At 37.3% G+C, this 21,333-nt stretch overlaps 1 protein-coding gene across 4 annotated transcripts in view; it reads left to right on the forward strand.

Annotated features, from left to right (window-relative positions):
- The window catches only part of edil3a (EGF-like repeats and discoidin I-like domains 3a), a 254,954-nt gene that overhangs the window by 180,688 nt on the left and 52,933 nt on the right, over positions 1-21,333 (forward strand). For all 4 annotated transcript variants that reach the window (XM_017695575.2, XM_017695577.2, XM_017695576.2 and 1 more), the window contains exons 7-9: positions 5,589-5,744; positions 7,640-7,784; positions 8,777-8,961. In XM_017695575.2, coding sequence (XP_017551064.1) covers positions 5,589-5,744; positions 7,640-7,784; positions 8,777-8,961 — 486 coding nt within the window. The remainder of the gene's footprint in view (positions 1-5,588; positions 5,745-7,639; positions 7,785-8,776; positions 8,962-21,333) is intronic.

Raw genomic sequence — 21,333 nt, forward strand, 5'->3', positions numbered from 1 at the left:
ACATAGACATCAAGGACTGTAAACTACACTGACAAATATGGTCACATGTTTCGTTTATAACACTGTTATGAAACATTAATCCCAAATGATGAAGCTGTGGCCTACAAATGCCATATATCATGTCTACATGTATCTGCTTGACCTGGGTGGCTGCATAGATTAACAGCTAACTCCGTTCTTCATGTCTCCAGTCAAGAAGCTCTGCTTAATAGAAATCATTCATCAACATATTCATCATTTTATCATTAATACCTCAATTACAGTAGTTGGCATGTAAATGAACATGTATCTTCATACAAATGGGAAAGTGCATATGAAAACAACTTCTTAACTATGTATCATCTGGGGTTAGACTCTATTGCCCATTGAAAGCAATAGAGATATGAAGACGATGATAAAATCTGACATATCCATGCACATAAATTCCAGGAATCAATTAGCCATTCCAGATGCTATTTGAATACTGAAATTGCTATGTGGGAATTTGTTATGCTACATCATGGGATGTCATGGTTAAAAAAATACAGGCCTACAGTTCAGTAAAATGCTGTTAATTTTTTTGACAGAGTAAACAGTGAACAGTTCTGCTCATATTTGTGATCAATTTTTATAAGGAAAACATTATAATTTGTGAAACAACAGTGCCTTAACATGATTGAGAAGACAGATGTAACATGGAAAATAGGTTAACTGGTGCAACTGGCATCATCTAGAAACAATGAATATATATTTCTTACAGATACTCAACATTACCACAACACATTGCCACATTATCTATGGAAGAGAAAAAAAAACAAAAAAACTTGAAGATCATGAGTCATCACCAGCTCCAGTAGTAGCTTTTTAGGATCATTAACTCATCTGAAGGGGCAGCCTCAGTTCTTTTGCAGTGACCAAAAGATCCCCTTGGCTATTTTCTATAAAATAAAAATGTTTTCACCTCTACTCTGTTCACCTGTTTGGGAATTATGAATAAATGCAATGATACATTCATTTCAGCCAAAGCCTTTTATCTGCTCTTTCTTCTCCTGCAGTTAACTCTGGTTAACAGTACTGAGGTAAAACATCACTGAGGCAAAGATTTTGAATAGTTTCTAAAGAATTTCAATGAGATGGGTCAGGAAAGATCTATATATCAAATTTGCTCAGATCACACCTTTAATATTTTATAGTAGTTAAAGAAGAGATCCTATGCCTGTAGGAGGGAAGAGGCAGGAGTGAGAAATAGGACTGAGGACTAGGAAAGAAATGAGGTGGTGGTGGACTGCAAAAACTTTGTCTCAGGAAATGGAAGGACGTTAGATTGGAATGAGGAGGAACTTCAGTCATGGCACTTATTCATAAATCCTGGTGGTGGTGAATCCCATTCAGTTTTGTTACAGAGATTGAGAACTGTAAAAAAAATATATATTGGATTTGATTTTCCTATGGGGAGATTATTATTATTATGGAATGGAATATTGTATGTCAGAATAACTAGTGAAACTGTTGAATTACAGTAAAAATCTGTATTTCTAACAAATTAAATTTTACACACTTTTACTGTTACGTTTTCTATGGCATCCTGATGTTTTTAGAATCATACATAGACAATTATAAAGGTTTATTCCAACATTGCCTGAGGTACAATGACATGAAAATGGACAAAAGCAGCATTTTATGATTTCTCCCGCTTGTTGGAATAAGAAATGTTTACGTAGGTTTATATAAGTGGTCATGAAAGGCCTATGTAGGTGTCATGTAGTCAGAATTTTCAGAAAGCAGAATTTTCTGTTGAGACATTAACAAAAAAACAATGTTTTATCATTGCAGTAGATGTGCAGCAGTAAAACGTGAAGATGTGAAGTCACAGAGAAAATCTCACTTGAGCAGGCCAAGTAGCTGGCAGTGTGACTAACAGCGATCCAGCAGCATTTGACTTACTACCAAACATGTCAAGCCTACACACCATAGCTTTAATTGGATTTTTTAAGAAGCCCAAGAGGCTTGTGGAATGACTAAATAATCCCCTTCACAGCAGATGGAAATGCGTCCCGAGACGTAATGATACGTATTTGTCTCAGGCATGCATGTTTAGCGTCTGTTTGCCATGTGGTCATGGAATTTTGATTCATCTCTGACGAGATTGCTCAGATGGAAGAGAAACACCTAGCCTGTGATTTGTGCAGACCGTGAAAAGCCCCAGAGCAATTGATCACAAGCTGTAAGAGGGTGAATTAGCTGTCATCTAGTGCAGCTGACTGTGGAGCTCTTGCACACTTACACTTTATCTCACACACGTGCACTCATCTTTCCACTCAATGGTAGCAAGTCACTTTTCACCATCACAACTATTATTTTGCTTTTATTTTATAACTGTCTTTTGGAAAGCACAAGACATAGCATTGGCCGATCCACTATACTGCTAAAAGTATTCATTCACCCATCCAAATCACTGAATTTAGGTGTTTCAATCACTTCCATGGCCAGAGATGTATAAAACCATGTAGACTGCTTCTACAAACATTAATGGAAGAACGGGTCGCTCTCAGGAGCTCAGCCAATTCCAGCATGGTACCGTGATAGGACGCCACCTCTGCAGCAAGTCCAGTTGTGAAATTTCCTCGCTACTAAATATTCCACAGTCAACTGTCAGTGGTATTATAACAAAGTGGAAGCGATTGGAAATGACAGCAACTCAGCCACGAAGTGGTTGGCCATGTAAAATGACAGAGCAGGGTCAGCGGACACTGAGGCGCATAGTGTGCAAAGGTCACCAACTTTCTGCAGAGTCAATCACTACAGGCCTCTAAACTTCATGTGGCCTTTAGATTAGCACAAGAACAGCATAGAGAGCTTCATGGAATGGGTTTCCATGGCTGAGCAGCTCCAAGCCTTATATCACCAAGCGCAATATAAAGTGTTGAATGCAGTGGTGTAAAGCGTCGCCACTGGACTCTAGAGCATAGTTCTATAGTTCTCTGGAGTGACGAATCACACGTCTCCGTCTGGCAATCCGATGGACGAGTCTGGGTTTGGCAGTTTCCAGGAGAACGGTACTTGTCTGTCTGCACTGTGCCAAGTGTAAAGTTTGGTGGTGGGGGGATTATGGTGTGGTTGTTTTGCAGGAGTTGGGCTCGGCCCCTTTGTTCCAGTGAAAGGAACTCGGCAGACCAAGAGATTTTGCACAATTTCATGCTACCAACTTTGTGGGAACAGTTTAGGGAAGGCCCCATCCTGTTCCAACATGACTGCGCACCAGTGCACAAAGCAAGGTCCATAAAGAAAATGGATGAGCGAGTTTGGTGTGGAAGAACTTGACTGGCCTGCACAGACTCCTGACCTCAACCCAACAGAACACCTTTGGGATGAATTAGAGCGAAGTCTTCTCGTCCAACATCAGTACCCGACCTCACAAATGCACTTCTGGTTAAAAATTTCCATAAACACACTTCTAACCCTTGTGGAAAGCCTTCCTAGAAGAGTTAAAGCTGTATAGCAGCAAAGGGTGGCCCACCATCATATTAAACCCTATGGATTAAGAATGGGATGTCTCTCAAGTTCACATGCATGTGAAGGCAGACGAGCGAATACTTTTGGCAACATTGTGTAGGTTGTACATACAAGCACAAACAGTTCTCAGTAGATGTAATCTGGCACTGATTACAAATTACATGATCTGTAACAAAAAAGTCAACTTATTTAATTGTTTATGCTTATAGATATAGAGCAATAATGTACTGTTGACAAATAAAGAGCAATGTTGGTTATTTTGATTGAGAGATATTTCTGTGGTAAAATTTAAGTTGAGCAGGATTAGGGATGCATCAGTGCCAATACTAGTACCAGACATCCATCTGACACCATGCACATTTACTCATATTTCTACAAAAATGTACCAATACCAACCTGATACCCCTCATAATGTAGGCTGCTTTGTAAGACGTCTGTTTAGTACAGTCAGCACTCAAGAAGCATCGGCTCATTAACTTTATGAACGCTACTATCTGACATCATGATACAGTTACATTTTTAAAAAATATCAAGACAATGAACTTTGTCAACTTTCCAGCAGTAGCTAGACGTTGTCATCTTCTCCTCCTTCTTCCTCCCTCTCTCTTTCTGCACAGTTGGATAATCCCCACCCCCTCATCTCAGGTAGCTCAGAGATGGAGCTTTACCTCAGGCATGGCATCGCTAGCCTTGACTGACTGCTCTCACTTGCTGTTTGAAGGTAGACTAAATGCCTCAATGCAGTCCCCAGGGTCTCTAGCCATTTTCCTATAAGTAAGACAGACGAGATGTGGTGCACAAATGGTGTGGGAGTTGTTATCAAAGCTCCATTACTTACGCTTCTGCTGTATGCTCCTGCTGTGTGCTTGAGGATGACAGTGTATGTGTTTGCTCAGTTTGGAATGAGATGGATTGAGACTTCACCATAAGTGCAAGGCCCCATACTTATGTGTGGACAAATATATTTGTATGCCGCCCACAACAGTTTTTCCATATATTTATTTCTTTCCCCCTACCATTTATGTGGCCAAGACCTACTTAAGAATAACTCATCTAGTTTGCAATGTAGTCCATGTAGTTACTGAATATGCCAAATATACTGAATAAGGATGTAATGAGCCTGGGATTTGAATAAGTAGTGGGCATGTTTTTCTTTGTTGGTAAATGGAAAACTGTGTAGAGATATGTGTATGTAGAGATATGTAGAGAAGAGTGATAGAGAAGTTGAGCTGAATCAACCTGAATATCTGGAGCCAATGTTTATTCATTAATATTTCATTGTGACAGCCACATATGCAGCTTTTTAATAACAGTTTCTGGCCAAACAAAAGCAGTGCCAATTTCAGCAACTTTCGCTGATCTGAAACTAAACGTTCATTTAAACCAAGGTCATGAGTTGTAAGTAACTCAAAGCATAAATCATTTAGTGTTTTTAGCTTTTAACCAAAAAAAGTTGTCTTTTGAGGTGTACATATACAGTGATTACTAAGCTCTATGTTAAGACTGACTTGTGTGCTACATTTGCTGGGTTAGAATACGACTGCTGGAGATACTGTTTTTGGGGGCAGAGTATGTATATGTCTGAAGTGCCATGTTACGCAGTGTTGTTGTTTTAAATGTTGTTGTAGATTGCAAAGTTTTATAAGCTGCCAGTTGTAACACTTGAATCTCGCTATATAACATTGCATAATAATGCCGTAAACATTTCATGGCATATATCATGTGCTGTCATACATTGTCATGACATATAATATCTAGTAATGTAACCAATGTAACCATGTACCATTACTGGTAATTCTCATGACAGGTGTCACAATGTCAGATGTTACATATATATATATATATATATATATGTGCAATGAGCTTCATAAATATGAAACAATTGTCAATAGTCAAAAACTACTGATGGGCACTGAATGTATGAACTCTAAATTATGGGTCATGTCACATATGCAAATGAGAAGGAGACTCCATGCATCTGCCTCTTTCCACTAATCTCCCCCTCTCCCTCTTTTCAGTCTGCCCTTTGGTGAGCCTACGTTAGAAGGTCACCACTGATTACCTCTCTCTGTTTCTCTCTCTCTCTCTGTGCCCAGATAAACCTGCAGAGAAGGATGCGGGTCACGGGGCTGATAACCCAGGGGGCCAAGCGCATCGGCAGCCCAGAGTACGTCAAGTCCTACAAAGTGGCCTCCAGCGACGACGGAAAGACCTGGAGGACATACAAAGTCAAGGGCACGGACGAGGATATGGTGAGATGCCTTTTTAATTAGCGGCCCATCTAGTCCTTTGCACCACTTCACCCCCCACCCCCCCAGCCCTTTCCTCTCGCTTTAATAGCTCTTCAGATTGGATTTTTTATACTGTTTGGGGATGAAGGAGAGCCACGGGGGCTGCTGAGGACGTGTGATGCTCCATCATTTTTGACGGGACCCCTCCCTTCGTTTTCTATTACCTGCACTGAATTCCCACTCATACATATATATATATATTTTGGTATTTTTTTTATGATCTCCTCTAATGACTTTGGGTGGGGATGGCTACTCTCTACTGTTTCATTGTCTGTTTTTGTCTAGGATGTCCTTTTTCTTGTCCCGTGTCAGTTTTATTTGTTCGATCGTGGCGTGCCGGACGCAGGATGAACTAGGATGAAGTAATTTATGGGCTCTATGACAGTAAAGTACTGAGGAATAGTGGGGCATATTGCTCCCATAGGCTAACAGCCATTTTCTCAATAATATGTAAAGTATATGGTAATTTGTTTTGTGACATCATCATAGCCTAAAGTACCTAATGAAATGGAGACACAGAGACACAGACCTGAAGAAATTCTACACACGCTACTGTGCAAAAGTCAGAGACCAGTTTCCAGTCAAATGGTCACTGAGTACAAGTGATTTGTTATTCAATTTTAGTGAAAAGCACAAAGCATAAATTTAGCAAAACATTACACATAACTCTAACCACTTAATATCCATCTGTTCAGTTAGTTCAGTTTCCTTTTTGCCTGTCTTTGCAAGAGACCCACTTTCAGTTTTTTCAAAGAAATGTTGTTTATCTGATTGGGACAGTTCTGGTGGTCTACTAGGACTTGCGTTATTGTTAGAATCCCATTTCATTTCTATACCTTTTAACCATCTTTCTGAAATTCCAGCTTTGGAAACTTTTTTTTCCACTTCCTTTGAGGACCCCTTCCTTGTCCAAGTGGATCAATTCACACCGCTCAGGCATAACAATAAGCACACCGAGCACCTCCTTGTTTCTATGCTCATTGTCGATTTTATCACACCACCACCACGTCAGTTTTACTGCAGTACAGACAATGATCCACCACCTAAATAGTACTTGTTCTCTGAGGGTCCATGGGGATCCTGACCACTGAAGAACAAGGTAAAAAACAGGGTATCAACAAAGTATGCAGAGTAACAGATGGACTGCACTCTGTAATTGTAGAACTGCAAAGTGCACCTATATAGTGAGTGGAGCTGATAAAATGGACAATGAGTGTAGAAACAAGGAGGTGTTCATACCGTTATGTCTGATTGGTGTATATCTACTTTCTACACACATATTTTCTGAAAAATTAATAACTTCATAATAATAATAATAATAATAATAATAATAATAATCACTTTAATTGGAAATTAATAAATAAATAAAGAGAGCTTGACTTTTTTTCTCTGAGGTTTTAGACAGCACTGCATATGGAATACTTGTTGCTGAAACTGGCTACTTGTTGTTTGGAGGCATTAAAAATATTTTTACATGTAAACTTTTTGTTTTTGAAATAAGTAATTTGAGACTATTTTTATTTTTTTATGCATACACCTTGAGATCAAAAGGATAAGACTAGACATACGTAAGGGTTTGTTTAAACATTTGTTTGTCATTATTCCATATTTGTCTGTAATAGTAGCAATTAGTTTTGATCTCTAAGATAATAACTGTAAGAAAATATGGACCATTTGTCATTAAATGCTCATATAATGCAAAGTAGTAGAGTGGTATAAAAATACACACATAAATGGAGTTCTGAGCTGTTCTTATGACAGTGACATAAATTAGAACTCTGACCACAAGTGTAGCTGTGGTTTATTATGTTGTTTATTATGAAGACTAAAATGTCTGTCTGGCTGACCACATGCAGGTCTTCCGGGGAAATGTCGACAACAACACTCCCTCAGCCAATTCCTTCACACCACCTATCGAGGCCCAGTATGTGAGGATCTATCCACAGGTCTGCCGGAGACACTGCACTCTGCGGATGGAGCTGCTGGGCTGTGAACTCACAGGTCAGACTGCACAGTGATTTTTCTGTGGCTTACTTTCCCAGAACTCATTCCAACCTAGGGCCTGTCCAAAAAGAAATGTTGATACAAATTATAAGGAATTCCAATTTCCAATAACCTGCGATATTGGTTGATATACTTTCATAAATGTCAGAAATGAAATGTCTGTCTCCTAGTCAGCTATGATGGTTCATTCTCAATAATTACATTTCTTAGCAGAAAGACAGCCTTAAACAAAAAGCTTTGCAATAAAACAGATTTGCTCAATCCTTCTCTTATCCTAGATGTAGCTAATTAGCCAAGACATGATCAAAGTCCCAGTTTTGTTTCCTTAGTTTAGAACTGGAGCTACGAGGTCAACATTGCTAACCAATATTAGAAGTCAATTAGAAGTCAAACCCAAATTGCCCAAATTATTTCTGTAAAACAAAACAACCTCAAATCTTTATAAACAGCTATACAAGTTCTGTGATCATGAACCAACAGCTGTTTGTTTTGGTGTTAATTAAAATGGATCAGAATTCAGAATAAATTCAGAATTCAAGTGATCATCAAATCTCAGGGCAAATTCTAGGCTCATGACATACTAAGGCTTATTAATCCGTAACTACAGGGACTTCAATGCAAACTGGTTGAGCTATTCTTAGATTATGGAAGTGTGTAGGGCCAGTGAGCCCTGGCCTTTTAAGGGGTTAAGACAAAAGTTTAATGTGAATAGATCCCAAGTGTTAAACGCTAGTGTGGATGTCCATTAATTTGGTGCACACAGTGACTCGATAAAACAGTCATTCACAAGCCTGCTTGCACTTGGCTCCAGAAGTGACCATTTGCCCCTACAAAGCATTTTCAACCACAACGACTCATTTAAATACCTTTAGAATGTAGCAAAGGAGCTGTAAGACCTCCTGAAGTGCGAGTCGATTTCCATGCTTGACATTCAGCTTTCCACAATGCAGCGGAGACCCGGAGCTAATTATAAACTATTAACTCTGCAGGATGCTCCGAGCCACTGGGGATGAAGTCTGGTCACATTCAGGATTACCAGATCACAGCATCCAGCATCTTCCGAACGCTCAACATGGACATGTTCACCTGGGAGCCTGGCAAAGCCCGGCTGGACAAGCAGGGCAAGGTCAATGCCTGGACAGCTGGACACAGTGATCAGTCCCAGTGGCTGCAGGTATGATCACCTCTACCTATCACCCATCACTTCTTCAGCTCGGTGGACTAGTAGAACTTAATACAGTATTTGTCCGAACCTGCTTGCGTCAGGTTTGGTGGGGTTCAAAAGACATTCCTAAAGCATGTGTTAGTCTTCGTTCAGGTTCCAACTTCACATTTGAGTATTCAGAAACAGCCTCTATGTTTTTGCTCAGCATTCTGGGTAATTGTTCTTTTTTGTCCTGACCACTAAAAAAACAGTTTTTAATCTGAGATGCTGGAGTCATTTGTGTTGTTGACAGAGGTCCACATGGCCAATGCTTGTGAGGAAATGGATATATGTGAATTAAAACAGGGAATGGATTTGGGAGAATTTAGTTGAATATAGTCAAAAGGACATATGTACCGCTGGGTTGATGAATCCGCAGATAAAAGATAAACCACAGGGTTTATTGAAAAACAAGATTAGCCAAAATAACAGTGTTAATACAAGACCAGGTTAGAAACCAGATCAACAAAACACAAAAAAGCGAAAACAGAATGAGATAAACAAGCAAGGATCATAATCAAGGAGCAAAAACACAGGTAGACTTAGCCAAAGAATCAGAAAAGAGAAAAAGAACAGCGTTATAAACCGGGAATTATGGAAACTTAAATGGCAAAATCTACTAGAAATGTTACTATTAAACACGTTTGCCTGTTGGTGGGTAAAGTGAATTCATTAATACATCAAGTACTGATAAATAGGTAAAATACAAGAAGTACAAAAGTATCAGGTCAAAAAGCTACTTAAGTACTGAGTAACGCATACACCTGCAGTGAAAGTTCTTAGTAAATCCAATCTCTCACAGCACAAGATATGAAGACTGTATGGCTCTATTTTGCTCTTTTTTGGATTATTTTGGTCTAAAACAAAGTGATAATGCTATAAAAATCTCAGATGTGACCAATCACAAATAATACAAAAGTTGTCAACAACAAAACAGAATTAAATTAAACATAAAAAAGGAATTGATGACTGAACATGAGTAGCTAAAATGTAACTGAGTAAAAGTCGATTCCTTTACTCTCTAAAATAGTTGAATAGAAGTAAAAGAATTACAATTTGAAAATACTCAGAGTACAAATCCATCAATCTTTTACTCCAGTCCATGCACTTAGTAAATGGAACTAGTCACAACTCTTCTCTGTGTGCCACAAACATGATTAAGAAGACTGAAGGAGTGTGGCTTGGCTAACCACAACAATTGAAGCTGGAAAAGATTTTTGTCTGAGCTGTGTTACCTCAACACTCCAGCACGTTCCGACTTCATACCCTGAGGAGATTATGGCCTCACAGTTCATGTTAATCTGACTGGGTTGTGAAAGATTTTAGCATAAAGTGGTTAAAAAATTTATCTTTACTTTTGAATGACTGAAATAATTTAGTGCTTAATAAAAAATACATAAATTCATTAAAATGAAAACGTTTTATACATGGTGATGGATAGATTATTATGTGACGTTGCATTGGTCCTCAGCTGAAAAGCCTAAAAAGATTTCAAATGGTCATCTTCCAGAATGTAAACCGAACCTAAATAACTTTCTCAAGTGAACTTTTTTGGTCAGTGTCAGCTCTGCACCACAGCACAGGTGAGCATCAACTGTTATGCAGGTATAGTTGTATGTACACTACACGTGGCAACTTCTACATAGGCGAGTTTAAGTTTAATGCACCAACTTTTGATAGTGTCAACTATTTTCATTACACCATGTGTAACAAAAGCATTGTGTACTCTAACACTAACTGCTCACTGAAACCAGAAGCAGAGAAATTGTGTCAAAAGTGTGGAATCTGAGCTTTCAATATTCAATAGCAAGTTCCTGGTAGAAGTAATAGTAGATTATATTTGAATATGTTTGGAAAGTTATTGCCATCTTGTTTTGGAGCAATGAAATGATGCATAGTCTTGAATCTGTCGAAATGCAATGAATTGTATAATTTACTATTTAATTGAGTATATAATTGCATTAATGCATGTTAATAGTACAGCAAAACAAATGTAAAACCACTAAGCTTCTAAGGGTTAAATCTTGATTTTCGCTGGCTCTTTCAAATGTGTAACTTAATGTGAAAGCCAACATCTAACCAAACAACCTCAAAACAAAATTAGCAAATGTATAAATACCTATAATAAAAAGCCATGTGATAGACATCACCCAAAGTGCCAACAGACATTTTAAGAGTTTGAACAACTTGCACTTTAGGCTAGAATGAGTGTTTGGCGGTCATGTTTTAATGCAACTAAATATCATTTAAAATCAAAGTTACATAAACAACAGCAGCAAAATGTAAAATGTTAAACATGGCACACTGAATACTTTCCCCAGGGCATTCTTTCATAACTTTTGCTCTTCCTTTGGTCAGAGATCTTCAGGGGGATCATACTAGGCATAAGAGTGTGCTAAAATAGACAAGGCGAGTACATGCCTGGAAAGCATGACTAAGGCTTTTGCTGTTTATTTCTCTCCAGCAATGCCCTGACAAATCCTTTCTCGTCTCTGTTGCTTGAGTGCCATTGTCAGGCTCCTCACTCACTGTTCATTAAGGTAACTGATCACCTTCAAGCAGGCCTTTGGCAAGAACTATTTCTCATAGACCACAACAAGCAAGTGGTTGCTCTGATGCTTGCAGTGTTGTGAGAACCACCTAGAACTTGTTGCACAGATGTTTGGAGTCACCACATTTTGACCAGATGTTTTTTTGCTAAGCACATAAGGGAAAAAAATGTTCCTGTCATTTTTACGTCCTACACTTTCCCAAGTGGGGCATATTGTATTTAATTGTCCTCAAGCCTCTTGAAAAAATACCTAACCCACCAGTGCTAATGTGGCGAGTAATGAATGAAAGCTAGCGTAACAACATTTGCATCATATGCTAACTAGCCATGCTTTTCCCATGATGCAATAAAACACCTTTATCATTTTTATGAACAAACAGAGGTGGCATTTGCACATGGCACAGTGTTGCATACCCTAGTACTGTAGCAAGTATGAGCCAGGTGGCCAATTATGCAGGTTTCACCAGTTATATGGAACTAAGGGGAATATAGTATTGATTTACAAACCCACTTCCAAAAAGACAGGAGGAAAATATAAATGAAAACAGACAGTAATGATTTGCAAATCCTTTTTGATCTGTATTCAACTGAGAACATACCAAAGACAAGATCATTACTGTTTAAATTAATCTATCTATTGTTATTTTTTGTATGTATATACTTATTCTAAATTTGATGGCAAAAACATGTTCCAAAAAAGTTGGGACAGGTGCATGTTTACCATTGTGTTTCATCACCTCTTCTTTACCTTACTTCTTTAGTAAGTGTTTGGAAACTGAGGACACCAATTGTTGCAGTTGTGAAAGTGTCATTTTATTCCTACTCTTGCTGGATATAACAATTCAGCTACTCACCAGTCACGGGTCTTCAGGTCTGGACTGCAGGCAGGCCAGTCTAACACTTGCACTCTCTTACTGTGACACCACACTGTTGTAACATATGGCTTGACATTGTCTTACTGAAGCAAGCAGGGACATCCCTGAAAAAGATATCATTTAGATGGCAGCATGTGCTGCTCAAAAGAATATGTACCCCTCAGCTTTAATGGTGCTTTGACTGATGTCTAAATTAGCCATGCCACTGGCACTAAAACATTCCCCATACTATGACAAACTGGCTTTTGAACTTTACATTGGTATCAGTCAGGATGGTCCTTTTCCTCTTTTGCCTAAAGAACACAATATCTTTAGCCCAGAGAAGTCAGCGTGTTTCTGGATGTTGTTAATATATGGCTTTCACTTTGCATAGTGGAGTCTAAACTTGCATTTGTAGATGCTGTGTTTACTGACAGAAGTTGTCTGAAGGATTCCAGAGCCCTTGTACTTATATTTATTACAGAAGACAGAAGAGCATGGGTTTTTGATGCAGTGACATCTGAGGGATTGAAGTTCATGGGTATTCAATATTGAGTGTCAACCTTGCCCTAATATACAACGATTTCTCTGGATTCTTTAGATATATAAATGTCCTCATGCAATTAGCATTAATGCTTGTTAACTATATTTTCTGTGTTTGGAATTTCAATGCTAAGGCATTGTTAGCAAAGCAACTTCATAAAAATTTCTACTGAGATGGGATCACACATTTTCTGAATGGTTAATTGCATGATAAAGTTGCATTTCTAAGAGTTACACACAATAGCTAATTGAATTAGTTGAGTGCTATTAATTATGTTAGCCTTTATTGACCTCCTTCTGCCTCCACACATGGGGAATCTCTAGATTAGAATGGACTAAGGCAAATGCAGCACATCCATTCTACACTTCTTATCATAATTATTCATCCACATTCAGGGCTGAAAGATGTTTTATTCTGGTTTGTTCTCTCTGAGCTAAAAGTGTCTAAATGGAACAGCATGCTAAACGACATTTCGCTTGGCTCACGTCTGCCAGTGCTGCAAAATCCTGGTGAGATTGATCATAGATTTTAAATTTAGGGGGGGGGGCATGCTGAGATAAGAGCAGAGCTGAGGCCAGATTAAAAATCAATGGCTTCCTGTCAAGACTCACATTAGCAAATAGTGGCAATGCATTTTTGTCTTAGCTATAAGTGTGCTACTTGCTGTTAGTTTGCATTTGACTGCTCCATCTGCAATTAAATTGATGTGGCATTTACACTGTTGCCTGCTACTATACTGTTTGTGTTGCTGAAGAAGATATTAAACTGTTTTAGATTCTGTGCTAAATTATTGGTGTCATTTGGCCAAACTGAGACTGATTAGTTTGCAGCAACTTGAGGAGCTGACTCAGGATTTTAGAAAGGAAATTAATTTGCTGAGTATTACATTTAGTCGGTCCAACAGTAAAATCATATTCATAATTGGCAAAATATTTCACATCTTGACTTTGAGGAAATGGAAATTCTCTCACAGACTCAAAGTGTAAAAGAGTCTGAGGTGCAAACCTAGAAATTCAAAATGCCTCACTAGTTGCCATGGTGAGTAATCGATTATCAGTGACATTACAGAATGACTGCGGACTTGATAGAGTAATGGAATTAATCAAGCTTAATGACAAATTAAGTATTTCAATTAATCAAGATGACTGCAATGCTGCGGAGGCTAAAGAAAGAAAAATACCCAGTAGAATTCAAGCTTCTCAGGAAAATGCAGTCAAGCAGAACTCACTGGCTGCTTTCAGGCCCAACAGTAGATTGAAGCACTGTAGGTCGCGCACTACATGTCCATTTTTGGCATTGTGTTGATTTGGGTCAGGTACGCTGATTTAGAGAAGGCAGTGTCTCCAAGGATTAAGCTTTAAGCGTGACTTCCAATAAAGTCATGCTCCTTTAGTATACATATATCATTTTTAACAGAATGTTTGGTTTAGCACACTAATTATATCCAGTGCTAAACCCAACATTCTGTTAAAAATTATTATTATTATAATATATATATATATATATATATATATATATATATATTTTTTTTTTTTTTTTTTTTTTTTTTTTTTTATATATCATAAAAGAAGCTTCATGCAGCTTTTTTGTTGGATGCACTATGATAAGAGGTTCAGAAAGTTAATTAAAAAATTATAATCAGAAAGTGTTTATTACTCATTTGTTTAATCAGAATAATAATAAAATTGCACATTACACATTAGAGCAGTACAAATAAGCTTTACCTCTAGCAAAGGAAAGAGTTTTGTTAGGTAATGAACATTTCACTAGGTAGCTTGTTTCACATATGTTATAAGTTTAACACTTAAACTTACAACTTGCTAGCTAGTGACTTGTACTGCTCTAATGTGTTCTCTGTTCATGTGATTCACATTTACATGCTTAATAAAAATAGGATAATCCTGGACTGAACATATCACTCACATTTTATTATTATTCTGATTTAAACATAAATTAATTGGAGTTCTTGGGTGGATTTGCTATATTTATGGTTTAACATGAGGCTTGTTGTCCATCTGACAGTGTTGACGAGTGCACCATCATCCCCTTTGAGCTCCCTCTTCACAAAGTGTTGGATTGGTTTAGAATTTTCAAACTCAGATTTGGATTTTAAAGTTTTTTTAGCGATGTTTTCAGTGCAGTGTGTCCACATGTTTCTCATTACCAATATGTATAATTTTTATTCTTTTTTATTTGAAAAACAAGAGTTTATGTTACTCTTAACAATGATAATATTCTTGTAAACTCAAACAAACTCAAAATTCTAAATATTTTACGATACAAATAAGAAATACCTCAGTGGCTGTCAGTATGTTGCAGTATTGAGATAAAATTTAGAATTTTTAATAATGTCTCTTTTAAAACTTGGCTTTAAAGTAATTAATTTGACAATGGTAGACATATGTAAAAACTGGGGGAAAATACATCATTTACACATTTAACTTTATATATTACTGTGTTTTGGTAGTAAGAATTTAATCATTTAAATTGGAAAATACAATTATGTCAATTAAATAGTTTAACTTATTATAATCTGCCAGACAAGTTATGCACATGTCCACGTTGGTCATAGTAAAATTAATCAGCCTGTAGAATTGGTGCTTTCAGTGTGTTACACAGTTTATTATCACTGAGTAAAGGAAGCTTGATGCTGCGTTTTTGTTGGATGCACTATGATAACAGGTTCAGAAAGTTAATAAATTAAAAAATTATAATCAGAAAGTGTTTATTACTGATAAATTGCTAAATAAAAATAAAATGTGAGTGATATGTACAGTCAAGTATTATCCTATTTATATAGTTTAAAACTTATTTTTATTGAAAAAATAAACTAAAAGTTTACTAAAATTTTTTTTTTTACTTTGTTAGATGTAGATAATGACATGCTGTAATAGTAACACACAATATAATAGTAAAGAAAGAGAAGATTAATTGGTGGCCTTAATCCAGTGTTAAACAAATCAAAACCAAAGTAAAAAGTATGTTTAGTTTATTTCATATTTACACAAAGTGATCTAATTAAGACAAAGTTTTATCATTTTAATTTTTTTTGTATCACAAACTACATTTCTGAACAAGAAAACACTTGAAGAGGAATACAAGTCAAAAATGTTATATATACAAAAAATGGTTAATTTTTATATAACTGTTTTCCAACTTTTATTTGGCTCTTAAAAATAAAACAGGGTATGTGTTTATAATACCAAAAAAATGGCCATTTCTGCTGCTTTATCTGCACAATTAATATTCAGTTTCTGAATGCTGTTGTGTTCATTTTAAGAATATGATCTAATAAAGTGGATTTTTTTTTCACTTTGAGTCACAAACTACCTATTTGAACAAGAAAACATAAAACATATAAATAGGAAAATATTTCAGACATCATTAATGCTTATTATTACTCTGATAAAACTAACCACTAATGTTGTAAAAGTATGGCTACAGTTGCAAACAGAGACATGCACGTGTCTCTGAGCCCAGTACTCCCCGTACTTAAAGTAGGCCTTAAAGTAAGGCCTACAATCAGTTGGCATGTTTACTTTTCAGGAGACATATTTATATTATATATAGTTCCCTGAACGCAATAAGGGGCTTATTGAGTTCAGGGAACTATATATAATATAAATATGTCTCCTGAAAAGTAAACATGCAAACTGATTGTAGGCCTTACTTTAAGGTTAGCACTTGTAAATTTATGACAGGCAAAATGCCTGGTAAATAAAATACCCAAAGGTCTTGAGGAACTGTGTTGATTACTTGGCTCCTTTCTGAGCACTTTCCCATTAAACAGCCATCAGTCAGGCTAAAACAAACCATGTTTTCCACTACCAAACCACAGACCTTTTCAGCAATCAAACAAACCTCACACAGTCAAATGTTAATAAGACCCACCACCACTTTTGGCTGCAATAGGCAGAAACCAATTACTCTTCAGGGGTCCAGAAAGGAGAGGAAGTCTGTAGACATTTTGGATTCCACCTCTGAACCTGCTGAGTCAAGCTCAGACAGACTGAAGTGGTTCTTCTGAACAACACAGAGCTTTCCTGCTTGTGAATTTATCTCACTCGTCTGAGTCTGTCTCAGGCTGTCTTTCAAGGTTGATATACCCTTGAAGTTTGATAAGTGGAGAAATTCTTTACACTACCCCCTTCTCTCCTGGATCTAGCACAACAGTGTCTTGTGTCTTCACTTAGATGGAATATATATGCATATATATGTTTGTAGTTCAAATTGTAAAAAAAAGAGTTAATGAGTTATTATAAGCATAGAAGAACCAAAGAACCAGTAACTGGTCATTCATATAAACAAGCTGGCAGGTTTGAAAGTTTTGAGGACATATATCTAAGCCAAGAACATCACACATTCAAATTTTAGCTCCACTGACAACTTTAGGCAGAAAATCCTCTTCAGGAAGGTGGAAGAAACTACTTTGGGGTGAGATTTTATTCCAGGTTGTTTTCGATTGGTCCATTCATCATGAAATGTTCACACAACTGCTTTGGGGAGGACTTCTTGTGTGTGGGCTTTTTTGGTGAATACAAATGGAAGCCAGATGACTAACGTTATTGCCAGAAAGCCAAACATTGCAACTGTATTACTAGCAGTATTCAAATCATCATTTCAATGGAAAGAATGGATCTTATGAGCAACAAAAATGACTTATCAAATCAGGAGGTCAGCAAGTTTAAAACTGAAGTTAGCAAAATAGCTACTTGGTGCTCTAGATTCCTTACCTCAGTTTGGTTCATTTTCCACATCCAGATATGCTGTGCTCTGCAGGCATTCTTCAAATGTGTTGCATCTTGTCCAATAACTGAGGTAAAATTTACAGTAACGCTAGCTTGGTTGTATTTATTAGCCTTAAGATCAGTGGCTGTGCTAGCAGTCATGGTGGATTGAGCAGTACAGGGATTCCCAAAGGTGTATTTGCGTAATGCATGCTGGGTAGTGTAGTCAGAAAACATGAAATAACTTAAGTTGTACTACAGAGTGTGGCACAGCATTACAAATAAAATAAACTCTGGTTTAAGGTGAGGAGCATTTGTAACAATTTTATTCCAGTGAAAATAATTATATATATATATAAAATATATAGAGTTATGGGATTTTAATGAGACAAACAATGATATGTTAGTTTGAAGTGATTTCAAATTACATTAGGTACCTTGGGACTTCCAAACAAACTTGGAACCATTAGAAAAAAATATGTTCTGCCATCGACATACTCTGCTTTCTATGATAAGAGTTGATATAGTTACTAACAATATTGTGCGACCCAATGAAAAAAAGCAAAAGCGTCTATAAAAAAAGAAAGTCTTGCTGAAATTTGTCTTGTAAATGGCTCCTGCCAGAAGAGAATGGCAGCGCTGTCTGAATGTCTGAGCAGATGTCTTTTAAAGTGCTTCATTTAGGACGAGCTTCAGAAAGCTCAACGTTTCAGCACATTTAGCCAGAGGTCAAATTTGACATGAGTCAGTGTTGTCTTTTATATCATGTGCAGGACCTGGGATTTGTGACAGAGATATATCAGAGGCAGTCTAATTATTCATGCTTTTAAATCTGTGAGAGGTGGACTGTTCTATGAAATGACTCCCAGATCACAAATACAACAGTAGTTATGGGATTATAGAGTGCTCCTGAAGCGCTGTGTTGGCACAAATTACAGACAGCATTCTGTGGTTTACTAAGTCCTGTTTAAATGCCAAAACATGCTCAGTCCCTCCTGCCAGGTTTAGACTCTCATCTTACGGCATCATCAAATTCAAAGTTGGAGTCATCCCTAAGGCTTTCAGGACTTTAAATACATCCTGAAACTGACCCAAGTTTGCTTTATACCTTTATTATCTTGGTTAAACACCCACTCAAGAGCTGCCTTAACTGTACCATGGTCATCCAGAGACTTGTCTGCTGAAAGCGTAGTAAACAACCTTAAAGTTTAGTGGTGGCACTTATTTAAAGTTGCTGTTGGTGGGAAGGCCTCAATTTTGCTACTAACAGTACGTAAGGGCTTTCTCTCTCATCAGTTTGCTGAATTGAATTTTAAAAGATTAATATAGTATGTAAAAATTGTCTTTAATTTACTCTGCATCAAGGCCAACTCTAGCATACTTTGAATATTGTCATGTTTATTTATTTTCAGTCATTTTTTGTTCAATATGGAAAAAGGCTGAATTATTACATTTAAAAGGATCAGTCTTAATGTAATCATTTTCTCTTTTTGAGACATAATTAATCAGTAACTTTATTTCCCCTCACTCCAGAATCACATATAATCCAGAATTAGACAACATATTGGAAACTTACAACTTACAATTGAAAACTTACAATTGTTACGTAAAAGGGCCTTCTGGTGGCTGCCGGACCCTAAGCAGACACTTAATTTTGTTATTTTCTAGAGCTGGCCCAGTCCATAGAGTCTATATATGAAGCTGAAAAAAACAGCCCATTTTAAATAGACTGTTTTTGTTATGTCATGGAAAACAACACATTTACATATACACCTATTCAGCTTGCAGCAGTTTAGTCCCACCCATTCATGCTAAAGTTATAAGAAATGTTTCAATCTGAACTGGTTTTTAAATGATGCTCAATACAGGGCAGCCATTTAGAACCAAAGTCATGTTCATACAACATTAGGGGCAGTCGTGGGCTAGAGGTTATGGAACTGGCCCTCTGACTGGAAGGTTGCCGGTTCGATCCCCAGTGCTGATAGTCCATGACTAAAGTGTCCTTGAGCAAGACACCTAACCCCCGGGCGCTGTGTATAGGGCTGCCCACCGCTCCAGGCAAGTGTGCTTACTGCCTCCTAGTTTGTGTGTGCTCACTAGTGTGTATGTGGTGTTTCACTTCACGGATGGGTTAAATGTGGAGGGTAAACTTCCCTGTTTGTGGGATTAAAAAGTGTCACTTATTTATTTATTTAAGCTAAGAACTTCATGCATTCAAAAAACTCACACAAACAACTTTGGCTTCAGTAGGAAAGAACCTGAATCTCTATAGTGTGATTTCTTTGTTTAAAAACTAAACTGCTGTATCCTGAAGGTGAAAGCATCTTTTTTAACCACTTTGGTGTGAATTTTTAGAATTGTAATGAGACAAAACTATTCAGACATGGGCAGTTGAAAATAGCAAATGAGGCTTTGCTGGTTTGTTCGTGTTCCAATGCTGTGGTCAAAAAACTGGTGAAGGTCAGATCCAAAACAATCCAGAAACAACAAAAGACAAACACAATAATGAACCAGTTAGTCCAGACTAACAATATCAAATCAAAATATACAGAAGAGGAGTCAAGTACAAAAAAGTCAAAACATGGGAATGATCAATCTATGAGAATGACCACTTTTTATAGTAACTCTATAAAAAGAAAAAATCAATACCTCACATCAAACTAAGCTAAAGACCGGCCTAAAATACTATTGGAACCAATCACATGATAAGAGAAACAGGTGCAGCAAATCAGTAATAGTGGGTAGGTTGTAGGCTGGTGTGACATCATAGTCATGTAAGGGATCTGGGAATCGGAGTCCACCAGAGAGTCAGAGCTGGAAGGATGTATGACAAAACTGCATTGGGGTAACTTTACAGGAGAAGGAAAAAAAGCATACTTTACTTTCATGTAAGTTGATGCTACCAAACCTTTTTCCAAGTCATTCTGGGTCATTTATTTTGGTCCATTCGTCATGAAATATACACACGTTGTAAACAACCAAAGGTACTTTCAAATTCTGTAAAAAACTGAAAAATGACAAAAACCGAGATATATCTATTCAGCTTGCAGTGGTTCAGGCCTGCTCATTCATGCTGGAATTATAAGGAGTGTTTCAACCAGGACAGATTTCTTAATGATGCTCCATGCAGGGCAGCCAATCAAAACAGAGTTAATTTACATACATTAGAGAAGTTGGGAAGCACAGTAACGGAATGGATGAAGAGAGGTCAGAAAAATGTAAAATGAATTATGACCAGTTTTGGTATATAAACCCACTCAAATGTCAAGGGTGTCAAAAAAAGTAGGATATGGCCTCTTTTAGCACAGCAGTATCCACTCCATGCTTTTGCTCTGGATCGCTGACAGCTGACTTACCTGTACTGCTGTAGGCCATTGTTTAACATTCACAGTAGACCAGACACTTGGAGTGTTGAGTAGTCGCTAACTTCAACATTAACACCCACATTTTTGAAAGTGGAAAAAAAAGAAGAGGATGAGTTTCTCTCACTTTTGTACTTTGCTGTTGAAAATATGGAAATAGCTGGCGTTTTCTCTGACTCCAAGCAGGATACTGTGTTTATTTTTTATTACACACGGTAAGTTCATGGAAGCCTTTGCTGACTCTAGTCCTTGAGCTACAAATACTGAAACAAGGTACTGCTTCTGCTTCTGTTCTAACTTTACT

The sequence above is a fragment of the Pygocentrus nattereri genome, chromosome 20 (genome assembly GCF_015220715.1).
Source record: "Pygocentrus nattereri isolate fPygNat1 chromosome 20, fPygNat1.pri, whole genome shotgun sequence".
Classification (NCBI taxonomy): domain Eukaryota; kingdom Metazoa; phylum Chordata; class Actinopteri; order Characiformes; family Serrasalmidae; genus Pygocentrus; species Pygocentrus nattereri.